Below are 27,881 nucleotides of genomic sequence, written 5' to 3'. Positions count from 1 at the left end.
CAGACTGTACAGACTTGAAGAGTTTGAATTGTTTTCAAATTGTTTCGAATTGAACTCCTGTGAGATTGTAATTTCCTTTTTCTCATTTTAATTGTTTTAATTTGGGTTTTTTCCTTTGAGTGAAATATAAAAGCGTTTAACAACAAAAACTAAAACCCAGATAAGAAAAGCTTTTATTAAACTAAAAGTTAGTGAGACTGACTATCTATAAACCAAAATTAGAAGCTAAATAACTGAAACATAAATCGAATAACTAGAAGCAAATAGGAGGAAAGCTATTTAAATAGTGAACAGAGCTCAAAAACATCAAAAAGAACAACAGGGGATTGAAAAGAAACAATCATTTAATTTGGTTTTATTTCTTTTTATTTAATTGTTGTTGTGACTGTGTTACAATTGCTCTATTATTATTTTTGCTCAAACAAAATACATAGTCATTTCCAGTTATTGTCTGTGTCCTTGTGTGCCTTGATCACTTACCCTCCTGTAACGAACCTAACCACTGGTCCAATATCAGGTGCTTAGAGCGACCTGTCCCTGTTTCAGTAACTTATTGTTACACTTAACTATAATTATATACAAAGTACATGTTGTTAATTTATATTATTCAGTACTTAAATGTATAATTCCACTGTAACAAGAGCACCATAAAATAAAGTGTAATCAAGCCATTTTATTGTGTTTGTCATAGCTTGAACATTTCTGGCCTCTCCCCTAGATTGCACTCTTCACAAATCACATGATAGTGATGTTACAAATAACACTGAAGCTTCGAGGCTCATATCAAGCAAGCAGCACAATCTGGCCTGTATCGGGGAGATTATTGGTCTCACACAGTCATGTGATCGATGATAAAACGAAGTTTCACTTTCTGTCCAATCACGGAATGTCGGGATGTTCGAACCCCAGCTTACAAAAATGAGGACTCTTTTGTAATAGGTCCATTTAATTTTGATTTTGGTTGGGAGGATCTTAATTCAACAATAAATAGAGCATCATTTCTGAGCACAATATTATTCAACTAGACCCTCTTCACAGACTGCTGGTATGTATTAATATTCATATCTACAGTACAGTCCAAAAGTTTGGAACCACTAAGATTTTTAATGTTTTTAAAAGAAGTTTCGTCTGCTCACCAAGGCTACATTTATTTAATTAAAAATACAGTAAAAACAGTAATATTGTGAAATATTATTACAATTTAAAATAACTGTTTTCTATTTGAATATATTTCACAATGTAATTTATTCCTGTGATCAAAGCTGAATTTTCAGCATCATTACTCCAGTCTTCAGTGTCACATGATCCTTCAGAAATCATTCTGATATGCTGATCTGCTGCTCAAGAAACATTTAATGTGTACAATTGTACAAAATATCTGTGTACAATATTTTTTTTCAGGATTATTCGATGAATAGAAAGTTCAAAAGAACAGTGTTTATCTGAAATCTAATCTTTTGTAACATTATAAATGTCTTTACTGCCACTTTTGATTGATTTAATGCATCCTTGTTGAATAAAAGTATTCATTTCTTTAATTTCTTTTCAAAAAAATAAAAATAAAAATTCTTACTGACCCCAAACTTTTGAACGGTAGTGTATAATGCTACAGAAGCTTTGTATTTCAGATAAATGCTGTTCTTTTGAACTTTCTATTCATCAAGGAATCCTGAAAAAAAAAGTACACAACTGTTTTCAACATTGAAAATAATCATAAATGTTTATTGAGCAGCAAATCAGCATATTAGAATGATTTCTGAAGGATCATGTGACACTGAAGACTGGAGTAACGATGCTGAAAATTCAGCTTTGCATCACAGGAATAAATTACTTTGTCAAATATATTTAAATAGTACACAGTTATTTTAAATTGTAATAATATTTCACAATATTACTGTTTTTTACTGTATTTTTAATTAAATAAATGTAGCCTTGGTGAGCAGACGAAACTTCTTTTAAAAACATTAAAAATCTTAGTGGTTCCAAACTTTTGGACTGTACTGTATGTTTAATAGCCCATTTTTGGTTTGAAATGATTTGACTGCTTAATATTCCTCATATGAATAATATATTGGATAAGTAATCTAGCAATTGTTTATTAAACTATTATTAATTCCATTCATTTATTATATTAAAAATGTATTATTTTGTTTAAAAGCAGATAACTGCTGAATTGTGAAGGTCTTCTGTGAGGTTGATACATTGATAAATTTCAGGTGAGTTGAATGTTTATGCACTCTCTACACCAGGATAACATTATAATTGGTTTAAAAAAAGAAAAAAAAAAGTAATTTGTTGAATGTAGTTTTTAAATAAATTTGGTATCACTTTCACTAGTGATAAATTTGCGAAACTCTTGCACAAAACAAAAAACAATGCACAATTGTTACACAGCTCTTTGTTAAGAAGACTACAGTAGCTGTGCTACTGTTCTTTAGTTATTGTTGTATGTTTCCTTTCACAAAATCATAATATCAGAGTAAGTCACATTTGTACTTCACAAAAATTAAGAGCAGCTAGATTAAATTACATTAAAAACATCACAGTTACTTATTGCACAATGAGTTTCATTAGGTGGCAATTGTTCAGTCTGTCGAATGGACTGAATGTGCTCAGTTATACTATATCACTGAACTGAATATTAATTAAATTTGTAATTTAATACAACATGTACTATTAATAGTAAAAATCACTATAGCAGTCACTTAATTAATCACAACTGTTCTGATATAAAGAAGGCCTTGTTAGTGAAGAAGCTGTTAGTGGTGTTTCTTTGAGAGCATGATATGCAATGGAGGTTTTACTAATAAAACTAAACTTTTGTTTAGACAATTCAGTCAGGGTGTAAAGATATAGTAGTCTAGAAGTGTCTTGTTGCGCTCACTGCAATCCAACAATGACAAAAGAACATTGAACAATAATTAGTTGTATTGATAATTTGTCTCTTATAATTAAGATTTAAAAAAGGGCAAAATATGGTTAAACAATGTTTATTGCTAATAATTCTGAACAGCATTAAATAACACTGAACATTTAATACTCCAGAAATTGAAAATGATTCCTTCATATGCTGAGATGAGGTGATGTGTTGTTGTGTCTTATATCAGGATGGCCATCCGTGTGATTGTGTTTCTAACACTTACTGGACTGTGCGTCGCTGATACCAAAGGTACGTTTAGAATAATACAAGTAAAAATGCCTGGATTTAAAAATCTGTAACCATTGTGTATCATTACATATCTATCCGATTAATTTATTAAAATTATAGGCTGAAATATGGTAATTAAAAACTTCTGTTTGATTGATTGATTTTTATTATTTATAATTTTTATTTGTATTGCTTTGAACCTATATTTTCCTCTTTTTTTCTATTTCATATCATATTGAACAGGGAATCTTGCTCTTTATGCCAAGGCTGTGCAGTCCTCCACAGCCCGGCTGGGAGCTGCTCAACATGCAGTAGATGGAAACAGAAACTCAGATGCCAATAAGGGCTCATGCACTCACACTAATTCTGAGTTTAATCCATGGTGGAGAGTTGACCTTGGAAATGTCTACAGTATAAACAAAGTTACCATCACTAATCGTGGAGACTGTTGCAAAGAGCGGCTTAAAGGAGCTCAGATTCGTATTGGTAACAGTCTGGACAACAACGGAAACAGCAATGAGCTGTAAGAAATGTTTCAGTTGTTCTGTCATCTTCCCATGTTTATGATGTTCAATCTGGTTTAATAAAACAGGAGGCAAATTTGAACCTCCTCCACAAACCAACCACTCAGAGAGCCACAGCCATGGAGATGAACTTTACTTGAACATATTTTATCCAGACTCTGATTAGTTTAGACCACTGTTTCTTGTTGCAATGCAATATAAAACATGAACAATAATGTGTATTGTGAAGAGTGCTGTACAAAACCATTTGATTTCAATAGAGTTGAATTGAATTTGTTAGACGCGTGCCTCTGCTTTTCATTTTAACACTGTTCTTTATGTATTTGCAGGGCTACAACTCTTCTCACTGCTCCTGATGGCACACAAACATTTTTATTTGAGCCTGTTATTGGCCGATATGTCAACATTTATTTACCTGGGAATGATGAAATCCTTTCTCTGTGTGAAGTCGAGGTGTTTACAGGTAAGTGACAGAGAGAGAAGAAACTCTGTGATAGAATTTGCTTATATACTGTATTTATTAATGCGTGTTATTATTTTATTAACAGATAACTACACACCACCGTACATTTGTGTTCCAAGTGAGTGTTCTTCATTACTTTGAATGTTGTCAGTAACACACAAACACACACATATACTGTATATATAATATTCTTACTACTACGAAATATTGATTTGAAGTGAAATATTTTATTAGCTCACTTGTAATAAAAGCAAAGCTTCTGTGAAGAAAAAACATTTTTATCAAGACAAACAATCAAGTACAAAGGAGAAAAACGTTTAAGGGATAATGTACAGTCATGTACACCAAATAAATAATTATATGGACATATTGATTTGAGATGAAACTGTTTTAAATTCTTACCTGTTTATTATCTTTGAATCCATTATAGTGTACAAAAACAATCATTTTGGCAAACTCTACAGTACTCTTAATACTAAAAATACTTCAATACAATCAATAACTATAAAAGAGACGCACCAGTTGTGTTTGTATAAAATGAGAGAGAGTGAGTCTGTGGTGTCATACAAGAAACATCAAAGAAAGACCGGCTTCAGAAACCCGGATGAACTGTCTGTTATACAGCGTTACTATTGATGACGGTCATTATCTGGAAATATCAGACCCCAGAATGTCACAACTGACCAATCAGAATCAAGTATTCCAGAGAGCCGTGTAATAATCATTTGGATGACATATCTTAGCATTATTTTGCCTATTATATTGGGATTATACTTTAGCAAATTAAAGTTAAAAAATGATATTGTTTATTATTTTATGGTAAACAGAGAATCTTGCTCTTGGAGCCACAGCTGTCCAGTCTTCCACATACGATCAATTAGCAGCAGCTCAAAAAGCTGTCGATGGCAACAGGAATTCAATTCGCAAACAGGGATCATGCAGTCATACTAAAGCGGACAGGGACCCCTGGTGGAGAGTTGACTTGTTGGAAGTCTACAAGATAACCAGGGTTAGCATCACTAATCGTGGAGATGGTTATGCAGAGAGAATAAATGGTGCTCAGATCCGTATCGGCAACAGCCTGGAAAATAATGGCAACAATAATCAGCTGTAAGTATTGTCTCTCTCTTAATACTTACACAAATGGTTAGAAAATTAGTAAATAAGATAAAATCAGATATAATATTTAAAAATCCTTCTTCTTTCTGTATAAATATAAATAAATCCTTTTAATACACAATTGCCTTTGACAGAAGTATATTTAATATGAATCATGCCGTCTATTTCTCTGTTACTGTGTTTCTTCACAGGGCTGTGACTGTTGCGTCCATCCCACTTGGAGAGACAAAAACATTTAAGTTTAAGCCTATTAAGGGGCGATATGTCAACATTTTTATACCTGGGCGCAATGAATATCTCACACTGTGTGAGGTTGAGGTGTTTGCAGGTGAGTGATAAAAGCAGAGAGACATGATGTGTAGACATTTGTACTATATGTACTATTTATACTATGTGTACGTTCCCTTAATGATTGTTTGTTCTGTTTTCATTGCCAGATTAAGTGGAATGAGATGATGTTACACCACAGTCCACTGATCCTATAAGCAAAATACCAAACTACTGTTTTCTGAGCAATACTAATATTGCACTTTTTTCATTGTTTTCATTTTACATGTGCACCTTTTATTCTTAAGATAAATGATAAGTTTCAGTGCACATTCAGTAAAGGAATGGTTCTCAAAATGTATCTATCTTTTACCCACCTTTGTTTATCTTTGCTTTCTACATGAATAAATTACTTCAGCATTGCATGATGTTGTATTTCATGTTTCTGGACCAAAAAAGGCTCATTTAGATGTTCACAATGAGGAGGAGGTGTACTGTTACATAGCTATTCATCTAGAGTGGAGGAGCTGGTAACGAAGTACAGAATTTTTTTTTTTTTCAAAAAAGAGAAAGTAAAGTGTGACGATGAGATGTTTAATTATGTATTTATATCGTCACCGATTCTGTGTGATATAGGCCTACAGTCCTTACATGATTCACATGTTTATTGTCCACACTCGGACAATAAAACAGTTTATATTTAAAAAGTTTAGTTACCTTGGTCATTCGTCATGTTTTGGGTAAGATGGCATGAACGGGGGAATGAGGACGCTGTGGTGGATGTTCGGTGATAGGTGCACATATCAGCGAACATCACAACACGCTTCATTTATCAGTTCAGTTTTCATTAAATAAGGACATGACACATTTGTTTTGTTACTATACCGTTTATTTGTAAGATTGAAGAGTAAAGATGATTGCCTTTTGGTCTGCTCTGGCTTAGACGCTTCCACTTACTTCCTGGTTGGATCGGGGATTTCCCAAAGGGAGGGTCGCTTTCAAGGTTGCGCATTTAAAGGGCTGGAATGAACCAATTGTTTTATTTGTTGTTGTTTTTTTTTGTTTTTTTTTTTCTCAGGTGTTTTCTTTTGACAAATGAACTGAATAAGAAAACACGTCTAACTGTTATGTTTATTAATTGTGTTTTCTATATCTGTTTATTTTCTGTTGCAATAGCTGTCCAGCTCTTCTTTAAACATGAGATTACTGTTCTTTTTTGTTATTACTTGTTTTTTTTCTTTATGTTGTCTGGCTAAAGAGGTGGTATAGTCCACTTACTATTCTGGTGGGAATTTAAGATATTTAAGCCAGACCTTCTCAGCCTTTGGAAAAGGAGGGGTCAGTGAGTTAACCTGCAGGTTATGTTTATGCTGTTTATGCCAAAACCAATTTTTAATCTATTCTGCCCTCCCTGCATAAACCTGATTTTAATGACAATATTAATGAACATTTTATTCTTTAATACCCATTTGTGCCACTGACAGGTATTAAAGAAAAAAATAAAAGCACATTCCCACTTCCAATTTTGACTGAAGACGTGCACAGTTGATTATAATTTGATTGATGAATACTGTACCTGCAGGATTTAAAAAGTAGGAAAACCATAAATTAAACATTAAAATTAAAGTATCAGCCATATAATCAGCCAAAAATATGCAACATGGTTGTAAGTAATAGGGTTTTTGTTTATTAATATTTGGATAGGGACAGATGCAATATACAGTACATAACTGAGACATCAGCCACCCAATGCAAGTATCATAGTGTTTGTATATACTGTAAGGCTAATTTTTATAGACTATAGTTATATATAAACCCTCCACTAATTATGAATACAACTGTAGCTAAATTAACCAAGATTTAGTAGCTCTCTTAAAAAAATAATATAACCAGTTAAACATTTAAACACAAGCTTTACATAGTGAAAATGAACAAAATGAGCAAAGCTTAGAATCTGTCATGTAGTCTGCTAAACATTTATTTTATTCAAAAGAAATATTTTACAAAATGTATCTAAAACATGCTATAAAATCAAACCCACATTTCTAACCAAGTTGTAGTTAGTAGAAGTTGATATCAAATATTGAAGTTCCCATGAGATTTTGTTTAGGTGCTGTACCAAAAATAGGCACCAGGTGTCTTCCACATTCTATTGATTTTTTTGTATGCGTTCTCCTATCATTAATTAATAAAAATTCTCTCAATATCACCTTTCTAACGATATCTGTTTTGTAAAGATTAGAAAGAGATTTGAAATACTGAAGTAAATTTTGTAATATGAAACATGACAAAATGGTTTTCACAGGATAAATACTGAGGGTGTGAGCCTTCAAATGTGACTGAATTTATGATGATTGATAAAATATATAATAGGAAAAAAGGCAATAAAAAAGAGCAGCAAGCATCCTGCTAATCGGATGGTAACAGTTAAGAAGTTAAAGAAATTATTAGTTTTTTGAATGAATTTGATTAACAACATTTTGCTGCTGACAAAAGCTCAGTAAATCATTTGACACAAACTGTCACTAAGCCAGATGTGTTTTATTTATTTTAGTCTTCTGTTGTGTTTCTAGAAAGTTTTCCTGACTGAAGTTGGTTTCCTCAAACTAGGTGATTTTGGATGCTCCAAAGCATTGGAAAGGTGAGAAATAAAACAGTATCAGGATTTTTGTTAAACTTGATTTTTCTTGGCATTATCAGTTTAAGATTACATGTTTGTTTTTTTGTTTCTCAGCACTGTTGTAGATGCAAAATCAGTTGTGGGTGCAGATCTCAGTAAGCCCTGAAGCTTTGAAAAACAAATAAAAAATAAAAAAATCCAAAGGTATTCTTTTCATAAATAGAGTAACACAGATATATGAATAAAGGATATGGTTTAGATATGTGTTCCACTTTACACATATCTAACATGAAATACTAATGCCCATAATAATAAAATGCTTGTTTTGTTTTTTTTTGTTTTTAGCTGTCTTTGCAATGTGGTCTTTCAAGGTCAGTTTGTCATCAAGGATTACTCCAAGATTTCTGGCCGAATTTGACGATGTAGCTAGCTGGATGCTGAAATCATGATTTAGAGTCGGATTGGCAGGGAAGACGAGAAGCTCAGTCTTAGCCAGGTTGAGCTGTAGATGATGTTCTTTCATCCATACCGAGATTTAGATTCGTGCAGCTACTGTGGGATCATCTGGTTGGAATTAAAGGAAGAGTTGTGTGTTATCAGCATAGCAATGGTAGGAGAGCTCAACTCATTCAAGTGTTTTTGCTATGAATGGTAGGAGAGAAACAGGTCTGTAGCTGTCTACAAGTGACGTGTTTAATGTGGGTTTTTTAAGCAGTGGGGTTACCCGAGCCTGCTTGAATGTGTTAGGGAAAGTGCCAGTGTGGAGAGATGTGTTGATGATGTGTGTAAGTGCTGGTAAAAGTGTGGGAGCGATGGCTTGTAGAAGGTGTGAGGGGATGGGATCTAGAGGGCAGGTGGTGGGATGGCTGGAGAGAAGAAGTTTAGATACTTGTCATGCAGTGAATTTGGCCAATCATTAAACAGCTATGTCATCATCAGAGCTCTTGCAGCCGCTCTTGAGATGCTGTGCAAAATGAACCAGCCAGCTGTTTTTGAATCGCTTTTGCAATATTTTGATGCCAAATGTCACAGTCACATGGCATCTGCTCTGTCTTGAGTCGGACAGAATTTGTAACAGGCATGCACTGCTTCAAGTCAGACGCCGACTGGTCTGTGCAGTGCTACATGAAGTTGAACAAGCCTAATGAACCAATAAGAACATTGGACACATGACCAAAACAACCAATCAGAACATGACACATGATACTAGGGAAGCACATGACATGATCACATGAGGGCAAGGGAATCACATGACAAAGGGGAGCACATAGCAAACCAGGAAATAAGAAACATGAACATGAAACAAAACTAGATATGACAACAGGAGGCAGGTTTGTTAATGGACTAGTTTTAACTGATTACCAGTAGTTGAAACATTATTTTTTTTATTTATTTATTTTTTTTTTTTGTGATATATAGCAAAATGTAAAAGTAAAACCTGACCTGATTCTGAAATATTCCAAAAGAAATATTCTCACCTTTTCATATACACTGATGAGAATATTGAAGAAATATGTCTAACAGCTGTTTCTTTATTATTCAAATGTATTCTTAATTGCTCTTTCATTAATCATGATACACTGAGTATATTTTACAAATCGTTAAAAACATTTTTACAAAATGTGCAAATGTAAAAATTAAATTAATCTTTTCCCACTTCTTTTATTTTGATATGAGAAGACACAATTGCCACTGAATCAATTTACTCCACCACAAAATGAGTGAATGAATGAATTCTGCACCAATACTTCATCAAGTCTTCCTGTGTTGAACCAGGATTTTTAAAATAAATGTGTATTTATAAATAAACAAGTATGATTTGTATGCATGAACAGTTATCAATGAAACACTTTACAGAGCATGGCAGATATTTTTTCCCACCATAAAAACTAATCATTAATCAACATATAGATGAGCGAAAGCGCTGTCTCATCACCTTGAAATGAAATGAAAATAAACTCAAATAAATGAAAATCTCCCATATTTCTGGAAGAGAACAGCAGTAAAAGAAAACATGTGTCTTATCTGAAATATTCTGATACCTGATTACATTCCAATAACTGTATGCCAAGTCACCTTTATTTGTATAGTGCTTTTTACAATCCAGATCGTTTCAAAGCACCTTCATAAACACAGTGATAAACAGATAAAATAGCAGAATCAATTATGGCAACTCAACTATGGAGACAGTTCAGATAATGCTCTGAAGCTAAAAGACAATAGTCTCCTTATTTAGCTCAAGTCAGCTGTCATGATCATGAGTTGGAGTGCCCTGTTTAGCCACCAGAGGGCACTCCAACATGGACTTCTGTCACTTGTCTGAACTGCAATTCCCATAATTCACTCCTGGACTCATTATCCTCGTTTCATTGCACTCAGCTGTTTTGTGTTTGTTCATTAGTGTCTGTCTATTTATACTTGGTTGTTTCTGTCCTTGGTTGTGGTTTGGTATTATTTTGTTACGTGCACTTTTGTACCTCTGGCTTTCTGTTTGTGTACTGTTACTTGGATTTTGACCCTTGCCTGTTTTCTGGATTACAACTTTGGATTGCCCAATAAATGCTGCAACTGGATCCTAACATCTTGTTTTTGTGTGCCACCATGACATCAGCTCAATGTTGGTTCAGTTCAGATCAATAACACTGTGAAGTTCATGGGGGGGGGGTCTTTGGAAAGTCATGTTGTGTTCATTTGATGGGCTTCATTCATGGATAATCCTACATATCCCCCCCTTCGGTCTGCGATGTTCCAGTTGCGGACATCAGCGAGCACTGGAGAAACAGGCAGAAAGATATTAGTGGGTGGTAAATGCTGTGATAAGGCTCATGTCACCTGGCTGGTAGAGCAGGTGGAGAGTGGCACTGTCATTTGGCACTGCCATGTAAAGGCAGACATTCCTTTTGGCACATAGACTTTTGCCAATATATTGTGTATATATAAGGCACATACTGGTGTTTTATTCATATCATTAGCAGCAATTTTGAGTCTGTTTCTGTTAGAGAGTGGAATGTGGTGTTGTGTTTATTTGACAGGCTTCGTTCATGGATAATCCAACAGAGGACATGTAAAGGTAAGTGCAAACATCTGAGTGTTTATATTTAAAATCTAAACAGTATTTCACATCATATTTATACTGATGTTATACTTGATAGAAAATAGGAAAAGCCATTGGTAACACTTTATTTTAGTATATGTAAGTTACATGTACTCACTAGTAATAACAGTAAATTATGTGTACTTACATGTAACTAATTCTAATCCTAAATGAAACAAAACCAAACCCTAACCATAATTATATACAAAGTACATGATGTTAATTTATATTACTCGGTACTTAAATGTATAATTCCACTGTAACAAGAGCACCATAAAATAAAGTGTAATCAAGCCATTTTGTTTTTGTCACAGCTTGAACATTTCTGGCCTCTCCCCTAGATTGCACTCTGCACTTTTCACAAATCACATGATAGTGATGTTACAAATAACACTGAAGCTTTGAGGCTCATATCAAGCAAGCAGCACAATCTGGCCTGTATCGGGGAGATTATTGGTCTCACATAGTCATGTGATCGATGACAAAACGAAGCCTCACTTTCTGTCCAATCACATGGGCGATTCGTTTTGGATGTCGGAATGTTCGAACCCCAGCTTACAAAAATGAGGACTCTTTTGTAATAGGTCCATTTAATTTTGATTTTGATTGGGAGGATCTTAATTCAACAATAAATAGAGCATCATTTCTGAGCACAATATTATTCAACTAGACCCTCTTCACAGACTGCTGGTATGTATTAATATTCATATCTATGTTTAATAGCACATTTTTGGTTTGAACTGTTTTGATGGCATAATATTCCTCATATGAATAATATATTGGATAAATATTATTGTAATGAGGCGGCAGACTCGGGGTGATCCATTTGCAGCTTTATTAGATAATCGTGGTCGTACAGGCAAGGGTCAGATACCAGCAACAGCAGTGTAGTAGACAAGACAGAATCAATAACAATACCAGGCAGTAAGTCGGGACAGGCGGCAGACAAGACAGGGGTAATCAGTAATCAGAGTTCAGGGGTTCGAGGCAGTCCAAGGTCATACACAGGAGATCAGTAAACAGGGGAAAAATGCTCAGAAATGTCAGCTAGGCAAAACAAGACTTCACGAAGCATGATGGGGTGTGAGAGTCTTTTATAGTCCATGAAATGAGGATCACTCCAGGTACGTATTGTGGGAAATGTAGTCCAACGAATGGTTAATACTCCTCAGGTGGCGATCGGAGGGAGCCACAGAGACCGTTTATGTGACAATTATAGCAATTGTTTATTAAACTATTATTAATTCCATTCATTTATTATATGAAAATGTATTATTTTGTTTAAAAACAGATAACTGCTGAATTGTCTTCTGTGAGGTTGATACGTTGATGAATTCCAGGTGAGTTGAATGTTTATGCACTTTCTACACCAGGATAACATTATAATTGGTTTAAAAAGTTTAAAAAAATAAAATAAAATAAAGTAATTTGTTGAATGCAGTTTTTAAATAAATTTGGTATCACTTTCACTAGTGATAAATTTGCAAATCTCTTGACACAAAACTCAAAACAATTCACACTTGTAACTCTTTGTTAAAAAAGGCTACCGTAGCTGTGCTACTGTTCTTTAATTATTGTTGTATGTTTCCTTTCACAAAATCATAATATCAGAGTAAGTCAAATTTGTATTTTGCAAAAATTAAGAGCAGCTAGATTAAATTACATTAAAAAATCACAGTTACTTATTGCACAGTGAGTTTCATTAGGTGACAATTGTTCAGTCTATTGAATAGACTGAATGTACTCAGTTATACTATATCACTGAAATGAATATTAATTAAATTTGTAATTCAATAAAACAGGTACTATTAATAGTACAAATCACTATACCAGTCACTTTTAATTAATAACAACTGTTCTGACATAAAGAAGGCCTTGTTAGTGAAGAAGCTGTTAATGGTGTTTCTTTGAGCACATGATATGCAATGAAGGTTTTACTAATAAAACTAAACTTTTTTTTTAGACAATTCAGTCAGGGTGTAAACATATAGTACATAGTAAGTAGTCTAGAAGTGTCTTGTTGCACTCACTGCAATCCAATAATGACAAAAGAACATTCAACAATAATTAGTTGTATTGATAATTTGTTTAAAAAAGGCAAAATATGGCTAAACGTGTTTTTGCTAATTATTCTAAATGGCAATTAACACTGAACATTTAATACTTTCCAAAACTTTTGGAAATATAATAAAATTATATTATCTGCTTGTAGATTTTATTACAATACTTCGGTTCCTCAAAACAAAACTTGTCTAAGGAATCTGAAAGGGGGAGACAAAGGGGGAAGTTAATTACTTGTACAGCAATTACTTAAGCACAACAAAATAATACAATTTCAAAAGAAAGAAACATACAGTCATCAATGTACAAGAACAGACAGACAGCATAAAGTACTGGTACATTTGTTCAGGGTTTGTGAACGTAACACAAAACAAAACAGCAAAAGGATAATTATATATGATGTCCACATGAGCTACATCTACTTCCGAAATAGGAAATCATAATGCAGCCAAAGATAAATTATGACAAACATAAAATAAGTATTTTAATAAGTAATGTTAAATAAAGACAAGTAAACAGTCAGTAATAAAACAAGAACAAAGTAACAAATTACAGGAAATAGCACAAATAAATACAATAGAATAAAGATACAAATTAAATAAACAAGTATTTTAGGTCTAGCAGTAGTATTCAGGTACAAAATACTATAATGTGTAAATTAAATATAGATTAATCCTTATTAAAGCTAAATAAGTTATTAAGTCAACAGCATATTTTTACATTTTATTTTATTTCAGTTAACATTTATTTTAAGTAACGAAAATGTGTTTTATATGGTTTTAGTTTTAGTTAACTATAATAACACTATTGTGATGTTTTACCAAATTGTCTTACTCAGTATCATGAGTGTAGAATATACAGTTGATGTGTTCCCCGCACTTTTAATAAAACATATATTTGTACCCTGCACTTTTTTCATTTGACAAGTGTGTTCACATAGAGGTTTTCATGAGACAATGTGTATGTGTAAATCTAGATTTACTAGATTTAATCTAGTTCCCTCCTTCATGGAACAAGGGTTACATACGTAACTGAGACGTTCCTTTTCAGTCAGTTCGACGTTATGTCAGAACTGAACTGATGAATTGGGATCCCTACCAAAACACCATTGCCTAGCCTGCAGCTCTACCTATATCTTTCAGTGAGGCGCCATACACCAGCTCCCAAGAGGAAGCAACAGCCCTGATAGAGTGAGTTCTCAACGGCGTGCCTTGGGTCTGGTATGCCAAGATGATGGCATCCACTTTTCAGTGGGCCAATCTCTGCTTAGAGATAGCCTTTCCCTTCAGACAAACAGCTGCTCTGAGGTCCTGAAGCTCTGCATTTGGTCCACATACAGGTGCAAAGCGCAGACGGGACAGAGCAAAGCCAGGGCTGGGCCTGCCTCCTACAGGGGCAGCACTTGCAGGTCCACCACCTGGTCCCTGAAAGGAGGGGTGGGAACCTTGGGCACATATTTGGGTTTGGGGTCTCAGGACACTCTGAGAGTTAGCTGGCCCAAATTCCAAGCACGATTCATTGACTGAAAATCCTTGCAGGTCCCCTCTACCCTCTTGATGGAAGCCAGCACAGTCAGGAGCACTGTCTTCATTGAAAGAATTTTCAGCTCAGTTGACTGCAGTGGTTCAAAGGGGGCACTCTGTGATGCTTTAAGGACCAATGAGAGATCCCAAGTGAGTATGGGGTGAGAGCAAGGAGGATTTAATCTTCTAGCACCCCTCAGGAACCTAACAACCAGGTCGTGCTTCCCCAAAGATTTACCATCTACAGCAGGGGTCTGCAATTAAGTTTGTCATCGGGCCAAAAAAAAAAAAAATCTGCCACTAGATGGTAGGCCAGAACATAGTCAAAATATTATTTAATAAATTAATTGAAAAATGCAACTAGAATTGCCTGTGACAGACTGTTACAGTGTATTTTGTAACTGGTTTTGAGCTGTTACTCTGTGTCAAATCCTGTAGTAGGACAGTCATTAACAAAAAGACACATTTGTATGGCGGTGTCCGGGTTTTATACTGGATAAATTAATAAAGCAGAGTAGGGGCACGTAACCTGGCAAGTATCTTCATTCACCAACTTGCAACACAGATAGACTTGCTAAAACATGCAGAATAGAGATAGGAGGAGAGATAGGAGGAAAACCAAGAAAGAGTTCAGAACCAGAAACACCCTCTGTCAGGAATGAAAAAACTCAAGGTCCAATTGCGAGTGCAGGAAATAGTTTATTAAGTGAGGAATAAAGCAAGGCAAATGATCAGAAGTTGTAAGCATCCCAAGCAGACCCCAGTCTTACAGAGACTTGGAAGGTAGAAATAATCCACACCAAACTGACAGGTCCACACAAAGCTGGTAAATCCACACAAGGCTGAATGCAAACACAGGAACAGAGCAACTGGAGAGAAGCTGGTGAAAGCAACAACAGGACATGAGTAAACAACAATCTGACAACAAACACAGCAAAACACAGGGCAGGTATAGGAGAGGTAATGCACAGTAGGTGCAACTGTTCTGATTAACGCGTTAGGGCCAAGGTTGCTAGGCAATGCTAACAAGCAATCAAACAAGTTACAACAGCAGACAGACATGCAGAGATGAACACACAGACCCATGAACCTTGTCGCCCACATCTGAAAGGCAAGAAATGAGTAGATCATGGGAAACGGTATCAAAGGCGAAGCTAAGATCAAGTAGCAAAAGTATGGAGAGAGAACCAGCGTCAGCAGAGAATATCAAATCATTCAGTACCTTTACTAGTGCACTTTCAGTACTATGCAGTGGTCGAAATTAAAAAGGATCGAAGAGATTGTTTTGAAATTGAAAAGACTGAAGCTGAGAGGCAACAGTGCTTTCCAGTAATTTGGCAATGAATTTGAAATCGGATGATAATTAGATAAAACTGAGGGATCAAGGTTGGGTATTTTGAGAATTAGGGTAACTGCAGCAGTTTAAAGTGGCATAGGGAATGATGCTGAGGTAAGAGACGCATTGATGAAATGAGAAATAGGTGCAGAAATGACAGAGTGGCACAATTTTAGGAGAGTAGTAGGAGCTGGGTCAAGACGACAGGACAACGAATTAGCTTTCAAAATTAACTCATTGATGGAAGATGGATTAGTCAATGAAAAGCAAGAGAGAGACTGACCAGAGAGATTGGACGCTAAATTGAGCTTCGTAGCCTTTCTAGGAAAATTTGTATTAACTCCCTCGGGTCGGCGGTCACGCCGGCGTGACCACCGCGTTTTTTTTCTAACCAGTGTGAAAGAGACTCAAAATACTCTGTCAATGTTGCACATACAATTAAGAGCTATACACCATTTTAATCTGTGGAATATCTTCTTTAATTTGTGTACACTCAGAGTAAAAACTAAATGTTGTGCTTTTTGCATAATAGAGAAAACTAACATGATGCGTGATCTCTCGTCTCCCTCAGAACGAACTCCAATCTGATAGTTCTCAGAAAATGAACTGTAACTTAGTGAATACTAATCACAAAAAAAAATTAGACTTCTGTCTAAAAAAACGTTGAAATGTCAGGTTTTAAATTGTGTAAGTCAAATCGAAAACAAAAATTCTGTGTTTATGTAATCTGTATGAAAAGAGAGCCATGTCAGAAATCCGTGATTCAGCTCATTATACGCTAATGCGGCCACGCCCACGGAGCGAGCGCTATGCAGACGTAAATACTGTGGCAATACAAGCATACATCGTTTCAATCGTGTATTTATTGTCTTGAAAAGTGTTTATCTGGATGTTAAAGCCATGGTTAGCGACCTCTAGAAGACATGCCATTAGTTCCTGGTTCCTGTTCTTCTTTAGATGAATTTGTGGACTAAAGGTTCACAGAGCGCCCTCCGGCTGCAAGTATGAATTGAAAACAGTATCCAGCGTTCATAGTGATGACAATAAATATTGAATAAATGTTACTCCTCTGTATAGAAAATTGGCATAAACATATGAGAATCCATCAATATTTTTCTAAATGTGCATGCTTTTAAGCTAAAAGCCTATATGAAATGGCATAGAGGTAACATAACTGTTCAGACACTTTGCATCACAAAAATGCATTATATTTTAAAGAATATAATATAATACCACTATTTTAAATTGTAATAATATTTCACAGTATTGCTGTTTTTTCTGTATGTTTGATTTACACTATGATGAGCTTGAGATGTTTTCACAGCCTACCTGACTGAAAGAGCTCATTATTTATGCAGTTCATTAGATCTCTTTATGCGATTCTTTTGTCTTCTCAGGTGAGAATCACCCATTATTCATGATGATTCACGCCTCCATGCATACTGTGTTTCTTGACCAAAGATGTTTTAGAAAATTTAAATCTCTCTATTGTTTTATATGAACAAGCAGACAGCATAATTTTTACCTCATTTTGAAGCAAAAACTCTAGTCTACAACCTCCAATACCCAGAAGTCTTGTGAACACAGATTTAATATATATTTTTTGGCTTTATTTCAGTGACTTAAGTTTTTTGTTTTTTCAATAACCGCACATAAACGTTATTCCTTCAAAAATACAAACATGTACATACATGTTCCTCACATGTTATTGTAGCCTAGTTTGTGCTGAATACAGTGTAATGACACTTTTTCCATTAATATGTTTATGAACAACTGAAAAAACCACAAATGTCAGGGCATGTCAAAACTTCTCCAGGGCCCCAAAAATCCTCAGACCCATGAGGGTTAAATAATGCTTTTTGGCCTATTACTTTTTTTTTTTTTTTTTTTTTTTTTTTTTTTTTTTTTTTTGTTGTAGCAGAGACAAAACTAGATCAAGCAGATTTGTATTTTTTGAGATGTTCAAGGAAAGCAAGTAATGAACAGTAAGGCCTTTAGGACACAAAGCTCAGGAGTGTACCATGTGAAATGTGAGTAGAAGGGAGAGATCTGTGCTTAGTAGGAGCATGCTCCTGCAATATCTCAGAAATTGTAGAATGATATATCGATAATATCAGTGATTGAGAAGATATAGCATAAACATGAGAAAGGTCAGAGACAACAATGGAAGTACAAAATATCAACAGTTTTAAGATTGCAATAAGATATGATAGTCTTAGGACATTTAGTATGCACAGGCAAGTAAAGGTTAAAGTCAATAATCAGAAATGCTAGTGTCAGAAGAGGAAACAGAAGAAATATCAACCCCAGATGTACATATCAGATCAAGGATGTGGCCACGCTTATGAGTAGAAAAATTAACATGCTGAGATAAATTCATACAGTCAAAAACTGACAGTAATAGATTGGAGTTAGAGCAGACAACATCAACATGAATATTAAAGTCACCAAGCAAATGAACAGAGGAAGACAAGGGCAGGCGAGGGTCAACAGTTCACCGGGTTCAGACAACAAGAACAACAAAAACGCTCTAGCTTTTACAATACAGAAGGGGACAGCGACACAGGAATATGATAATGATGTTTATTGAACAACCAGAAGAGGGGACAGAGTGCAGGTAAGCAATGGCAGGTTAATATGATGGCAGATATGGATGTAGAACAAATACTTGTCTTTGTGTTGCAGGAATGGCAGATGGATGACAGACTTGAGCAGACACAGATGAACTCATGCAGAACGAGGAGACAACAAGGAGATGAGGGAACACGCTGGAGACAGGTAAGTATCTTCGGTGGAGTCCTTGAGGTAAGCAGACAGGTAAGACCATGTGCAAACGAGACCAGACAGTGACTGAGTGAGAGCGTGAGTCTTTTGCGCTGCTGTTAATGAGGGTGCTGGTGGGTTGCAGGTGTGCATGATTAAAACTCTGGTGATGACGTAAGCTGTGTCTGTGTGAGGTTAGAGCCTGGCGTGTCTGTGACATTACCCCCTCCCTCCATGGCCCGCTCCTGAGGGCAGTGGACCCTGACATTGTGGTGTTCGGCCTCTGCCACGGGGTGCTGGTCTGTCTGGATGAGTGGCATGGAAAGTGTCAAGTAGGCTGGGGTCGAGTATATCATTCCTGGGGACCCATGAGTGTTCCTCGGGACCTTAGCCCGCCCAGTCCACGAGGTACTCCAGAAAAACACCACAACGCCGGGAGTCCAAGATGTCACGCACCAGGTAAGCAGCACCATCATCCACGATGAGAGGAAGGGGGGGTTCCTCGGCTGCGCCAGGCTCTGTGGGAACAGAAACAGAAGGATGGTGAGGTTTTAGTTGTGAAACGTGGAATGTGGGGTGAATCTTATACTCAGGTGGGAGCTGGAGTTGGTAGGTGACGGGGTTGATCTGCCGAAGGATGGTGAAGGGGCCAATGAACCTGGGACTCAGTTTCCTACAGGGCAGGCACATTCTGATGTCTCTTGTTGACAGCCAAACCTTCTGTCCCAGCTGGTAGTTTGGAGCGTTGGAGCGGCGAAGGTTGGCTGTCATCCTACGCCTGCAGAGAACCAGTAGTCGACCGCTGGTACGTCCGAGGGTTCCCCTGACCAGGGGAACAGTGGGGGTTGGTAGCCGAGTACACACTGGAACGGGGTGAGTCCGGTGGTAGGCTGCCACAGAGAGTTTTGGGTGTACTCTGCCCAACCCAGGAACTGGTTCCAAGAGTCCTGGTGGCCGTGGCAGAAGGTTCGGAGGAAGCGTCTTATCTCTTCGATCTTCTGCTCCATCTGCCCATTCGTCTGTGGGTGGTATCCTGAAAAGAGGCTGACGGTCACACCTAGGAGCCGCGAAGAAGGCTTTCCAGACCCTGGAGATGAACTGTGGCCCTCTGTCCTCAGGAATCCCATAATATCTGAAAATATAGTTAAACATAAGTTCAGCAGTTTCCATGGCCGTGGACAGTCCCCTTAAAGGGATCAGATGACTTGACTTAGAAAATCTGTCAACAACCACTAGTATGCAGGTACAATTGTCTGAGGCAGGGAGTACAGTAATAAAATGGACTCCTAGGTGTGACCATGGACGATTGGGAACGGGCAGAGGTTGGAGTTTTCTGGAGGGAAGATGCCGCAGATTCTTACAGATGGTGCATTCCTTGCATCCCTGCATGTACCTCCTGACGTCCAATGCCATGTTCGGCCACCAGAAGCATTGTTTAAGCAACAAGAGGGTTTCATTGACCCCTGGGTGGCCAGTGCCCAATGACGTGTGAGATGCGTGAATGAGGGGAGTGTGCCGTGTCCGGGTGACATAGAGCAACCCGGCGGAGCATTGGTGGAGGCATTGGACTTGGGAACAGTCTCTTCAGACCAGACGATGGGGTTTACGAAGAGCTTCTTAGACAGGATGGGCTCAGGAGTCTCAGAGCCCTCATCAGGACTCGTTTTGCATCCCAAAGATATTCCAGGTTCTTGTGGACAGTTAGGACGGATGTTTGGCTCCTTCGAGCCAATGCCTCCACTCCTTGAGGGCTAGCTTGATGGCAAGAAGCTCCCTGTTCCCGATGTCATAGTTGACCTCTGCTGGGTTGAATTTGCGGGAGAAGAAGGCACGTGGGTGTAGTCTACTTGGATTCCCCTGCTGCTGTGATAGTACCTCTCCCACTCCGGTGGTCGAGGCGTCGACATCCACGACGAAGGGCTTTTCGGCGGGAGGGGAGCAGTGGTGAAGGCTTCCTTGAGAGTCTCAAAAACTTGGGTGGGAGCTGGGTTCCAGGACAGAAACTTGGGCTTACTGCGCAGGAGGTTGGTGAGTGGAGATGATACTGTAACCTTGAATGAAGCGTCGGTAGAAGTTAGCGAATCCAAGGAATCTTTGAAGCTCTTTTATGATTGTGGGAATGGGCCAGTCCTTGATTGCAGATACCTTCCTCTGGTCCATCCGGATGCCACTGCAATCGATGTAGTACCCAAGGAACTGCACTGAGGGCTGGTGGAAGGTACATTTTTCTGCTTTGAGGAACAGGTGGAATTCCCTCAGGCGCTGCAGGACCTCCGCAACGTGGTGGCGATGGTTGTCCATGCTCCAGAGTAAATCAGGATGTCGTCGATATATACCAGGACTGACTTGTGTAGGAACTCCTGGAGCACTTCATGGATGAAGTCCTGGAATACGGAGGTGGCAGTCTATACGGTGTGACCAAGTACTCGTAGTGGCCACTAGGGGTCAAAAATGCTGTCTTCCACTCGTCCCCATCACATTTCCGGATGAGGTTATACGCACTGCGGAGGTCTTGGTGAACACAGTGGCACCTCGGAGATGTTCTAGGGCAGATGGGACGAGGGGAAGTGGGTAACAGAATTTAACTGTGATCTTGTTTAAGGCTCTGTAATCAATTCAGGGCCGCAAGCCTCTGTCCTTCTTCGCCACGAAGAAAAATCTGGAAGCAGCAGGGGAAGTAGATGGGCAGATGTAAGCCTGTGACAGTGCCTCTTGAATGTACTCCTCCATGGCCTTGTCCTCCGGGATGGAGAGGGAATAGATCTTCCCTCGGGGCACTGGCTCAGCCGCAGACAGACAAGTGTTTTCAACTTGCATAGGTTCATGGGCTGGTTCTGTTGAGCTGACGGATTCTGGTCGGCGGAGTGTAGATGGAAATCATGGCTGGCCCTGGTACTCTTCGAGACACGACTGCATACGAGTGGCGAATCTGATGGAGAGTTGAATGAAGCGTTCCAGCCCGATGGAATCCTCATATGCAGCGAGATGCAACCGCATGCGTGGATCCAATCCTTACCGGTAGGTGGTAATGAGGGCCTGCTCGTTCCATCCGCTAGCGGCAGCAAGGGTTCTGAATTGGAGAGCATAGTCGTTAACAGTCATTGAACCTTGTTTTAGTTGGTATAACTGCTCACTGATTGAAGAATCCCAAGCAGGTCTTCCAAAGACTTCTTTGAAGTGAGCGATGAAACTGGAGAGAGACTGAGTAATAGGATTATTCTGGGACCAGAGCGGTTCAGCCCAGCGAAGCACTTTGCCAGTTGAGAGATTATAAATGCTACCTTAGCGTGGTCAATGGGATACAGGTGCGGTTGCATCTTCAGGACCAGCGAACATTGCAGGAGGAACCCGTTGCAATCCTCCAGCGAACCAGAGAAGGGCGCCGGTTTGGCCATGGGACTGGAAACGGCAGGTGGTGAGGAAGAAACGGCGGTGGATGCGGAAGTGCTCGCTGGTGGAGATGTGGGTGGAGTGGCGGTGAGTGCTCGGCGCAATGCGTCCACGAGCTCTTGGAATGGATCCGGGGTGCTCATTCTGGTGTTCAGCAGTGTTGGTCAGGTCTTCTGTTACAATACAGAAGGGGACAGCGACACAGGAATGCAGGTAATGATGTTTATTGAACAACCAGAAGAGGGGACAGAGTGCAGGTAAGCAATGGCAGGTTAATATGATGGCAGATGTAGAACGGATACTTGTCTTTGTGTTGCAGGAATGGCAGACGGATAACAGACTTGGGACTTGAGCAGACACAGATAAACTCTTTGAGCAGACTCAGATAAACTGTTTCTTTAGCGCCCTCCGGCTGCAGTATGAATTGGAAACTCCATTCATGGAATAGCCTCTTCTTCTTTTAGATGAATTTGTGGACTAAAAATGCACAGAGAGCGCCCTCCGACTTCAAGGATGAATGAAAACACCAGCGCTCATAGTAATGACAATGAATATTAAATAAATATAACTACTCTGTATAGAAAATTGACATAAGCATATGAGAATCCAATATTTTTCCAAATGTGCATGCTTTTAAACTAAAAGCCTATATTCAGACTCTTTGCATCACAGAAATACATTATATTTTAAAGTATAATATAAAATATTATTATATTGTAATAATATTTTTCTGTATATTTCATATATCATGATGAGCTTGAGACATCACAGAAGGTTTTTTTCACAGCCTACCTGACTGAAATGCCTCATTAATATGCAAGTCATTTCAGCTCATTACTATCCAATTATTTTGTCTTCTCAGGTGAGAATGGCCCATTTTCAGTGGTGATTCACGCCTCCATGCATACCGTGTTTCTTGGCAAAAAGTGTCTTACAAAAACTAAATCAATATATTTTTTTATATGAAGGAGTAGACAGCATAATTTTTACATAATTTTGAAGCAAAAACTCTAGTTTACAACCTCCAATACCCAGAAGTCTTGTGAACACAGATTTACTATACTTTTTTTGGCCTTATTTCAGTGACTTAAGTTTTTTTGTTTTTTCAATAACCACGCATAAACATTATTCCTTCAAAAACACAAAGATGTACATACATGTTCCTCACATATTATTGTAGCCTAGTTTGTGCTGAATACAGTGTAATGACACTTTTGTCATTTATATGTTTATGAACAACTGAAAAAAGCACAAATGTCAGGGCATGTCAAAACTTCTCCAGGGCCCCAAATCAGCCTCAGACTCCAGAGGGTTAAACTCTGCCTATTTCTGTTGATAAATAATTATCAAGCTTTGATGGCAATTAAAATATCAGCTATCTGCACAAATGTGCACTTATTTTCAGCGTATTTTTGTAACATTTTTGTAAACAATATTCTCTCTAAAGACCATGTATTTTATATAAAATAAAATAAAAATAATAATAAAAACACATTTGAGATGATTTTTAATTAATGTAAATTATATAATATGTTATATAAGTATATAAGTTAAAAAAGTATTTAAGTTAAAAATAGAATCAGCAAAGACATTTAAAATACAAAGAAAAGACATTTAAAATACAAAGAATATATACTATTGTATCATAAAATAGCAATATATGTGCCTATTTGTTTAAATGATGATGAGGAATTGAAAATTATTCCTTCATATGCTGAGATGAGGTGATGTGTTGTTGTGTCTTATATCAGGATGGCCATCCGTGTGATTGTGTTTCTAACACTTTTTACTGGACTGTGCGTTGCTGATTCCAAAGGTACGTTTAGAATAATACAAGTAAAAATGCCTGGATTTAAAAATCTGTAACCATTGTGTATCATTACATATCAATCAGACTAATTTATTAAAATTATAGGCTAAAGCATGGTAAATGAAAGCTTGTGATTTATTTATTTGTTTGTTTGCTTGCTTGTTTGTATTGCTTTGAACCTGTCTAATCAGTTTTTTGTTGTTGTTGTTGTTGTTGTTGTTGTTGTTGTTGTTGTTTTTTTCCCGCAATCAATTTCATATCATATTGAACAGGGAATCTTGCTCTTCATGCCAAGGCTGTGCAGTCCTCCACATACAACCCACAGGGAGATGCTCAACATGCAGTAGATGGAAACAGAGACTCAGATTACGGGAAGGGCTCATGCTCTCAGACTAAATCTGAGTTTAATCCATGGTGGAGAGTTGACCTTGGAAATGTCTACAGAATAAGCAACGTTACCATCACTAATCGTGGAGACTGTTGCAAAGAGCGACTTAGAGGAGCTCATATTCGTATTGGTAACAGTCTGGACAACAACGGAAACAACAATGAGCTGTAAGAAATGTTTCAATTGTTCTGTCATCTTCCCATGTTTATGATGTTCAATCTGGTTTAATAAAACAAAATTGAACCTCCTCCACAAACCAACCACTCAGAGAGCCACAGCCATGGAGATGTACTTTACTTGAACATATTTTATTCAGACTGTGGTAATACATTTGTAAGTTTAAAACATGAACAATAATTTGTATTGTGAAGAGTGCTGTACAAAACCATTTGATTTCAATAGAGTTATATTGAATTTGTTAGATCTGCATTGTGTTGCGAGGCCTCTGGTTTTCATTTTAACACTGTTCTTTATGTATTTGCAGGGCTGCAACTCTTCTCACTGTTCTTGATGGCACAGAAACATTTTCATTTGAGTCTGTTATTGGCCGATATGTCAACATTTTTTTACCTGGGAATGATGAAGTCCTTTCTCTGTGTGAAGTCGAGGTGTTTGCAGGTAAGTGACAGAGAGAGAAGAAAACTCATATGTACAAATATGTCATAGAATTTGTTCATGTACTTGTTAATGTGTGTATAACTGTTATTATTTTATTAACAGATAAGTACACACCACCGTACATTTGTGTTCCAAGTAAGTGTTCTTCATTACATTAAATGTTGTCAGTAACATATATAATATTCTTATTGAACATTTGGTAACCAATAAGGGATAATGTACATCAAGACAGTTGTTATCGCAAAATAAACCTGACAGGGTGATTATTATATGGCTGCTAGCTACAAATAAATCATTTTGGAGACAAAATATTGATTTGAGTTAAAATATTTTATTAGCTCACTTGTAATAAACACAAAACTTCCATGAAGAAAAAATATACCAAGCAAGACAAACGAACAAGTTCAAACAAATCAAACATTTAAGGAATAATGTATAGTCATGTACACCAAATAAATGATTACATGGACATTTTGATTTGAGATTAAAATGTTTTAAGTTCTTGCCTGTTTATTATCTTAGAATCCATAAAAGTGTACAAAAACAATAATTTTGGCGAACACTACAGTACTCTTAATACTAAAATTACTTCAATTCAATTTTAATACTTCAATACAATCAATAACTATAACAGAGACGCACCAGTTGTGTTTGTATAAAACGAGAGAGAGTGAGTCTGTGGTGTCATACAAGAAACATCAGAGAAATACCGGCTTCAGAAACCTGGATGAACTGTCTGTTATACAGCGTTACTATTGATGACGGTCATTATCTGGAAATATCAGACCTCAGAATGTCACGACTGACAAATCAGAATCAAGTATTCCAGAGAGCCGTGTAATAATCATTTGGATTACATAGTTTAGCATTATTTTGTCCATTATATTGGGATTATACTTTAGCACATTGAAATAAAAATAAATAAATAAATAAATAAAAATGTTATTGTTTATTATTTTATGTTAAACAGGGAATCTTGCTCTTGGAGCCACAGCTGTCCAGTCTACCACATACCCTCAATCAGGACCCCAAAATGCTGTCGATGGCAACAGGAATTCAATTTTCAGTCGACTATCATGCAGTGCGACTAATGCGGACAGGGACCCCTGGTGGAGAGTTGACTTATTGGAAGTCTACAGGATTACAAGGGTTAGCATCACTAATCGTGGAGATTGTTGTCCAGAGAGAATGAATGGTGCTCAGATCCGTGTCGGCAACAGCCTGGAAAATAATGGCAACAATAATGAGCTGTAAGTATTGTCTCTCTCTTAATACTTACACAAATGGTTAGAAAATGAGTAAATAATATTACTTTGAATAAATCCTTTTAATACAAACTTGCCTTTGACAGAAGCTTTAATATTCCTCATGTCATTTTGATACACCCCTCTCTATTTCTCTGTTACTGTGGTTCTTCACAGGGCTGTGACTGTTGAGTCCATCCCACTTGGAGAGACACAAACATTTGAGTTTGAGCCTATTAAGGGGCGATATGTCAACATTTTTATACCTGGGCGCAATGAATATCTCACACTGTGTGAGGTTGAGGTGTTTGCAGGTGAGTGATAAAAGGAGAGAGACATGGTGTGTAGACATTTGTACTATATGTACTATTTATACTATGTGTACGTTCCCTTAATGATGTTTTGTTCTGTTTTCATTGGCAGATTAAGTGGAATGAGATGATGTTACACCACAGTCCACTGATCCTATAAGCAAAATACCAAACTACTGTTTTCTGAGCAATACTAATATTGCGCTTTATTCATTGTTTTCATTTTACCTGTGCACCTTTTATTCTTAAGATAAAAGATAAGTTTCAGTGCACATTCAGTAAAGGAATGAAATGGATCTTAAAATGTACCTATCTTTTACCCATCTTTGTTTATCTTTGCTTTCTACATGAATAAATTACAGCATTGCATGTTGTATTTCATGTTTCTGGATCAAAAAAAGGCTCATTTAGATATTTACAGGTGTAGTGTTACATAGCCATCTAGGGTTGAGGAGCTGGAAACAATGTAAAGATTAAATTTTCAAAAAAAGAGAAAGAACAAAAAACATGGATAGAACAAGGATGTCAAACCTTCTGTCCCAGACTTAACAACACAACCACCAATTCAACCAATATTAACTTTTAATTTTCTGTTATAAACAGTAAAAAAAAAAAAGCACAAAAGTAACAATAACCATAACAGAAATATGAATATAAAAAAGAATAATTTTGAAAATATAGGTGATAGCTTCAGGGAAGAGCCTGGCCAAAATAACAAACAAAACAAAAAATGAACTAATCCAGAAATCTCTTAATTACCTGTAGAAAGATAATCCAGAAAAAAAAATATATATATATATCAAATAACACTTCCCTCTCTCCCCGTTTAAGCATAAACAGGAGAGAAGCAGGATTATAAACAAAAATTGCACCCTCCTCCTAAATTCCCCAAAACAGGCAAGAAATAAAGATACAGAGGAAACAAGCTATTTACAACATAAATAAAATATCAACGAGTCAAAACATGTTCAACACATGTAATTCTCTTTCTGTTAAAAAAGTGCATCACAAAGCCCTAAGCTCACTTAATAAGAAACAACTCAATATAAATCAACTCATGATTCTGGGAAGGAAACGGGAAGAAGGAATCATCTTCATGAAAGGAAGTTTTTTTTCCTCTCTTCTCCACAGTTCCTGTGATGCTTAAATATCTATTGCTTCTTAGGTGGGGTTATTAGACTTTATATCAATGCACCAGTTCA

General features: G+C 37.0%; 2 protein-coding genes across 5 annotated transcripts; both read left to right on the top strand.

Annotated features, from left to right (window-relative positions):
• The first annotated feature begins 922 nt into the window (after positions 1-922).
• LOC125275137 lies at positions 923-5,946 on the top strand. Its single transcript, XM_048201836.1, has 9 exons — positions 923-1,045; positions 2,162-2,216; positions 3,108-3,169; positions 3,392-3,671; positions 4,002-4,135; positions 4,221-4,253; positions 4,963-5,245; positions 5,446-5,582; positions 5,692-5,946. The coding sequence occupies exons 3-9, from the start codon at positions 3,109-3,111 to the stop codon at positions 5,694-5,696; spliced, it is 933 nt and encodes a 310-aa protein (XP_048057793.1). The 5' UTR covers positions 923-1,045; positions 2,162-2,216; position 3,108; the 3' UTR covers positions 5,697-5,946.
• Positions 5,947-10,949: 5,003 nt separating this feature from the next.
• LOC125275129 (fucolectin-5-like) lies at positions 10,950-27,048 on the top strand. Of its 4 annotated transcripts, XM_048201820.1 has the most exons (11): positions 10,950-11,211; positions 11,550-11,925; positions 12,527-12,575; positions 14,835-14,969; positions 24,060-24,124; positions 24,391-24,673; positions 24,991-25,124; positions 25,227-25,259; positions 26,095-26,374; positions 26,546-26,682; positions 26,792-27,048. In XM_048201820.1, the coding sequence occupies exons 4-11, from the start codon at positions 14,956-14,958 to the stop codon at positions 26,794-26,796; spliced, it is 951 nt and encodes a 316-aa protein (XP_048057777.1). In that variant the 5' UTR covers positions 10,950-11,211; positions 11,550-11,925; positions 12,527-12,575; positions 14,835-14,955; the 3' UTR covers positions 26,797-27,048. The 4 variants fall into 4 exon arrangements, with proteins under 4 accessions (XP_048057777.1, XP_048057779.1, XP_048057778.1 ...); XM_048201822.1 differs by lacking the exon at positions 14,835-14,969 and having other exon boundaries at positions 10,952-11,211; XM_048201821.1 differs by lacking the exons at positions 10,950-11,211; positions 11,550-11,925 and adding an exon at positions 12,215-12,359.
• The last annotated feature ends 833 nt before the right edge of the window (positions 27,049-27,881 follow it).

Source organism: Megalobrama amblycephala, linkage group LG9 (assembly GCF_018812025.1).
Source record: "Megalobrama amblycephala isolate DHTTF-2021 linkage group LG9, ASM1881202v1, whole genome shotgun sequence".
Classification (NCBI taxonomy): Eukaryota; Metazoa; Chordata; class Actinopteri; order Cypriniformes; family Xenocyprididae; genus Megalobrama; species Megalobrama amblycephala.
This window is presented reverse-complemented; position numbering and strand designations above follow the sequence as displayed.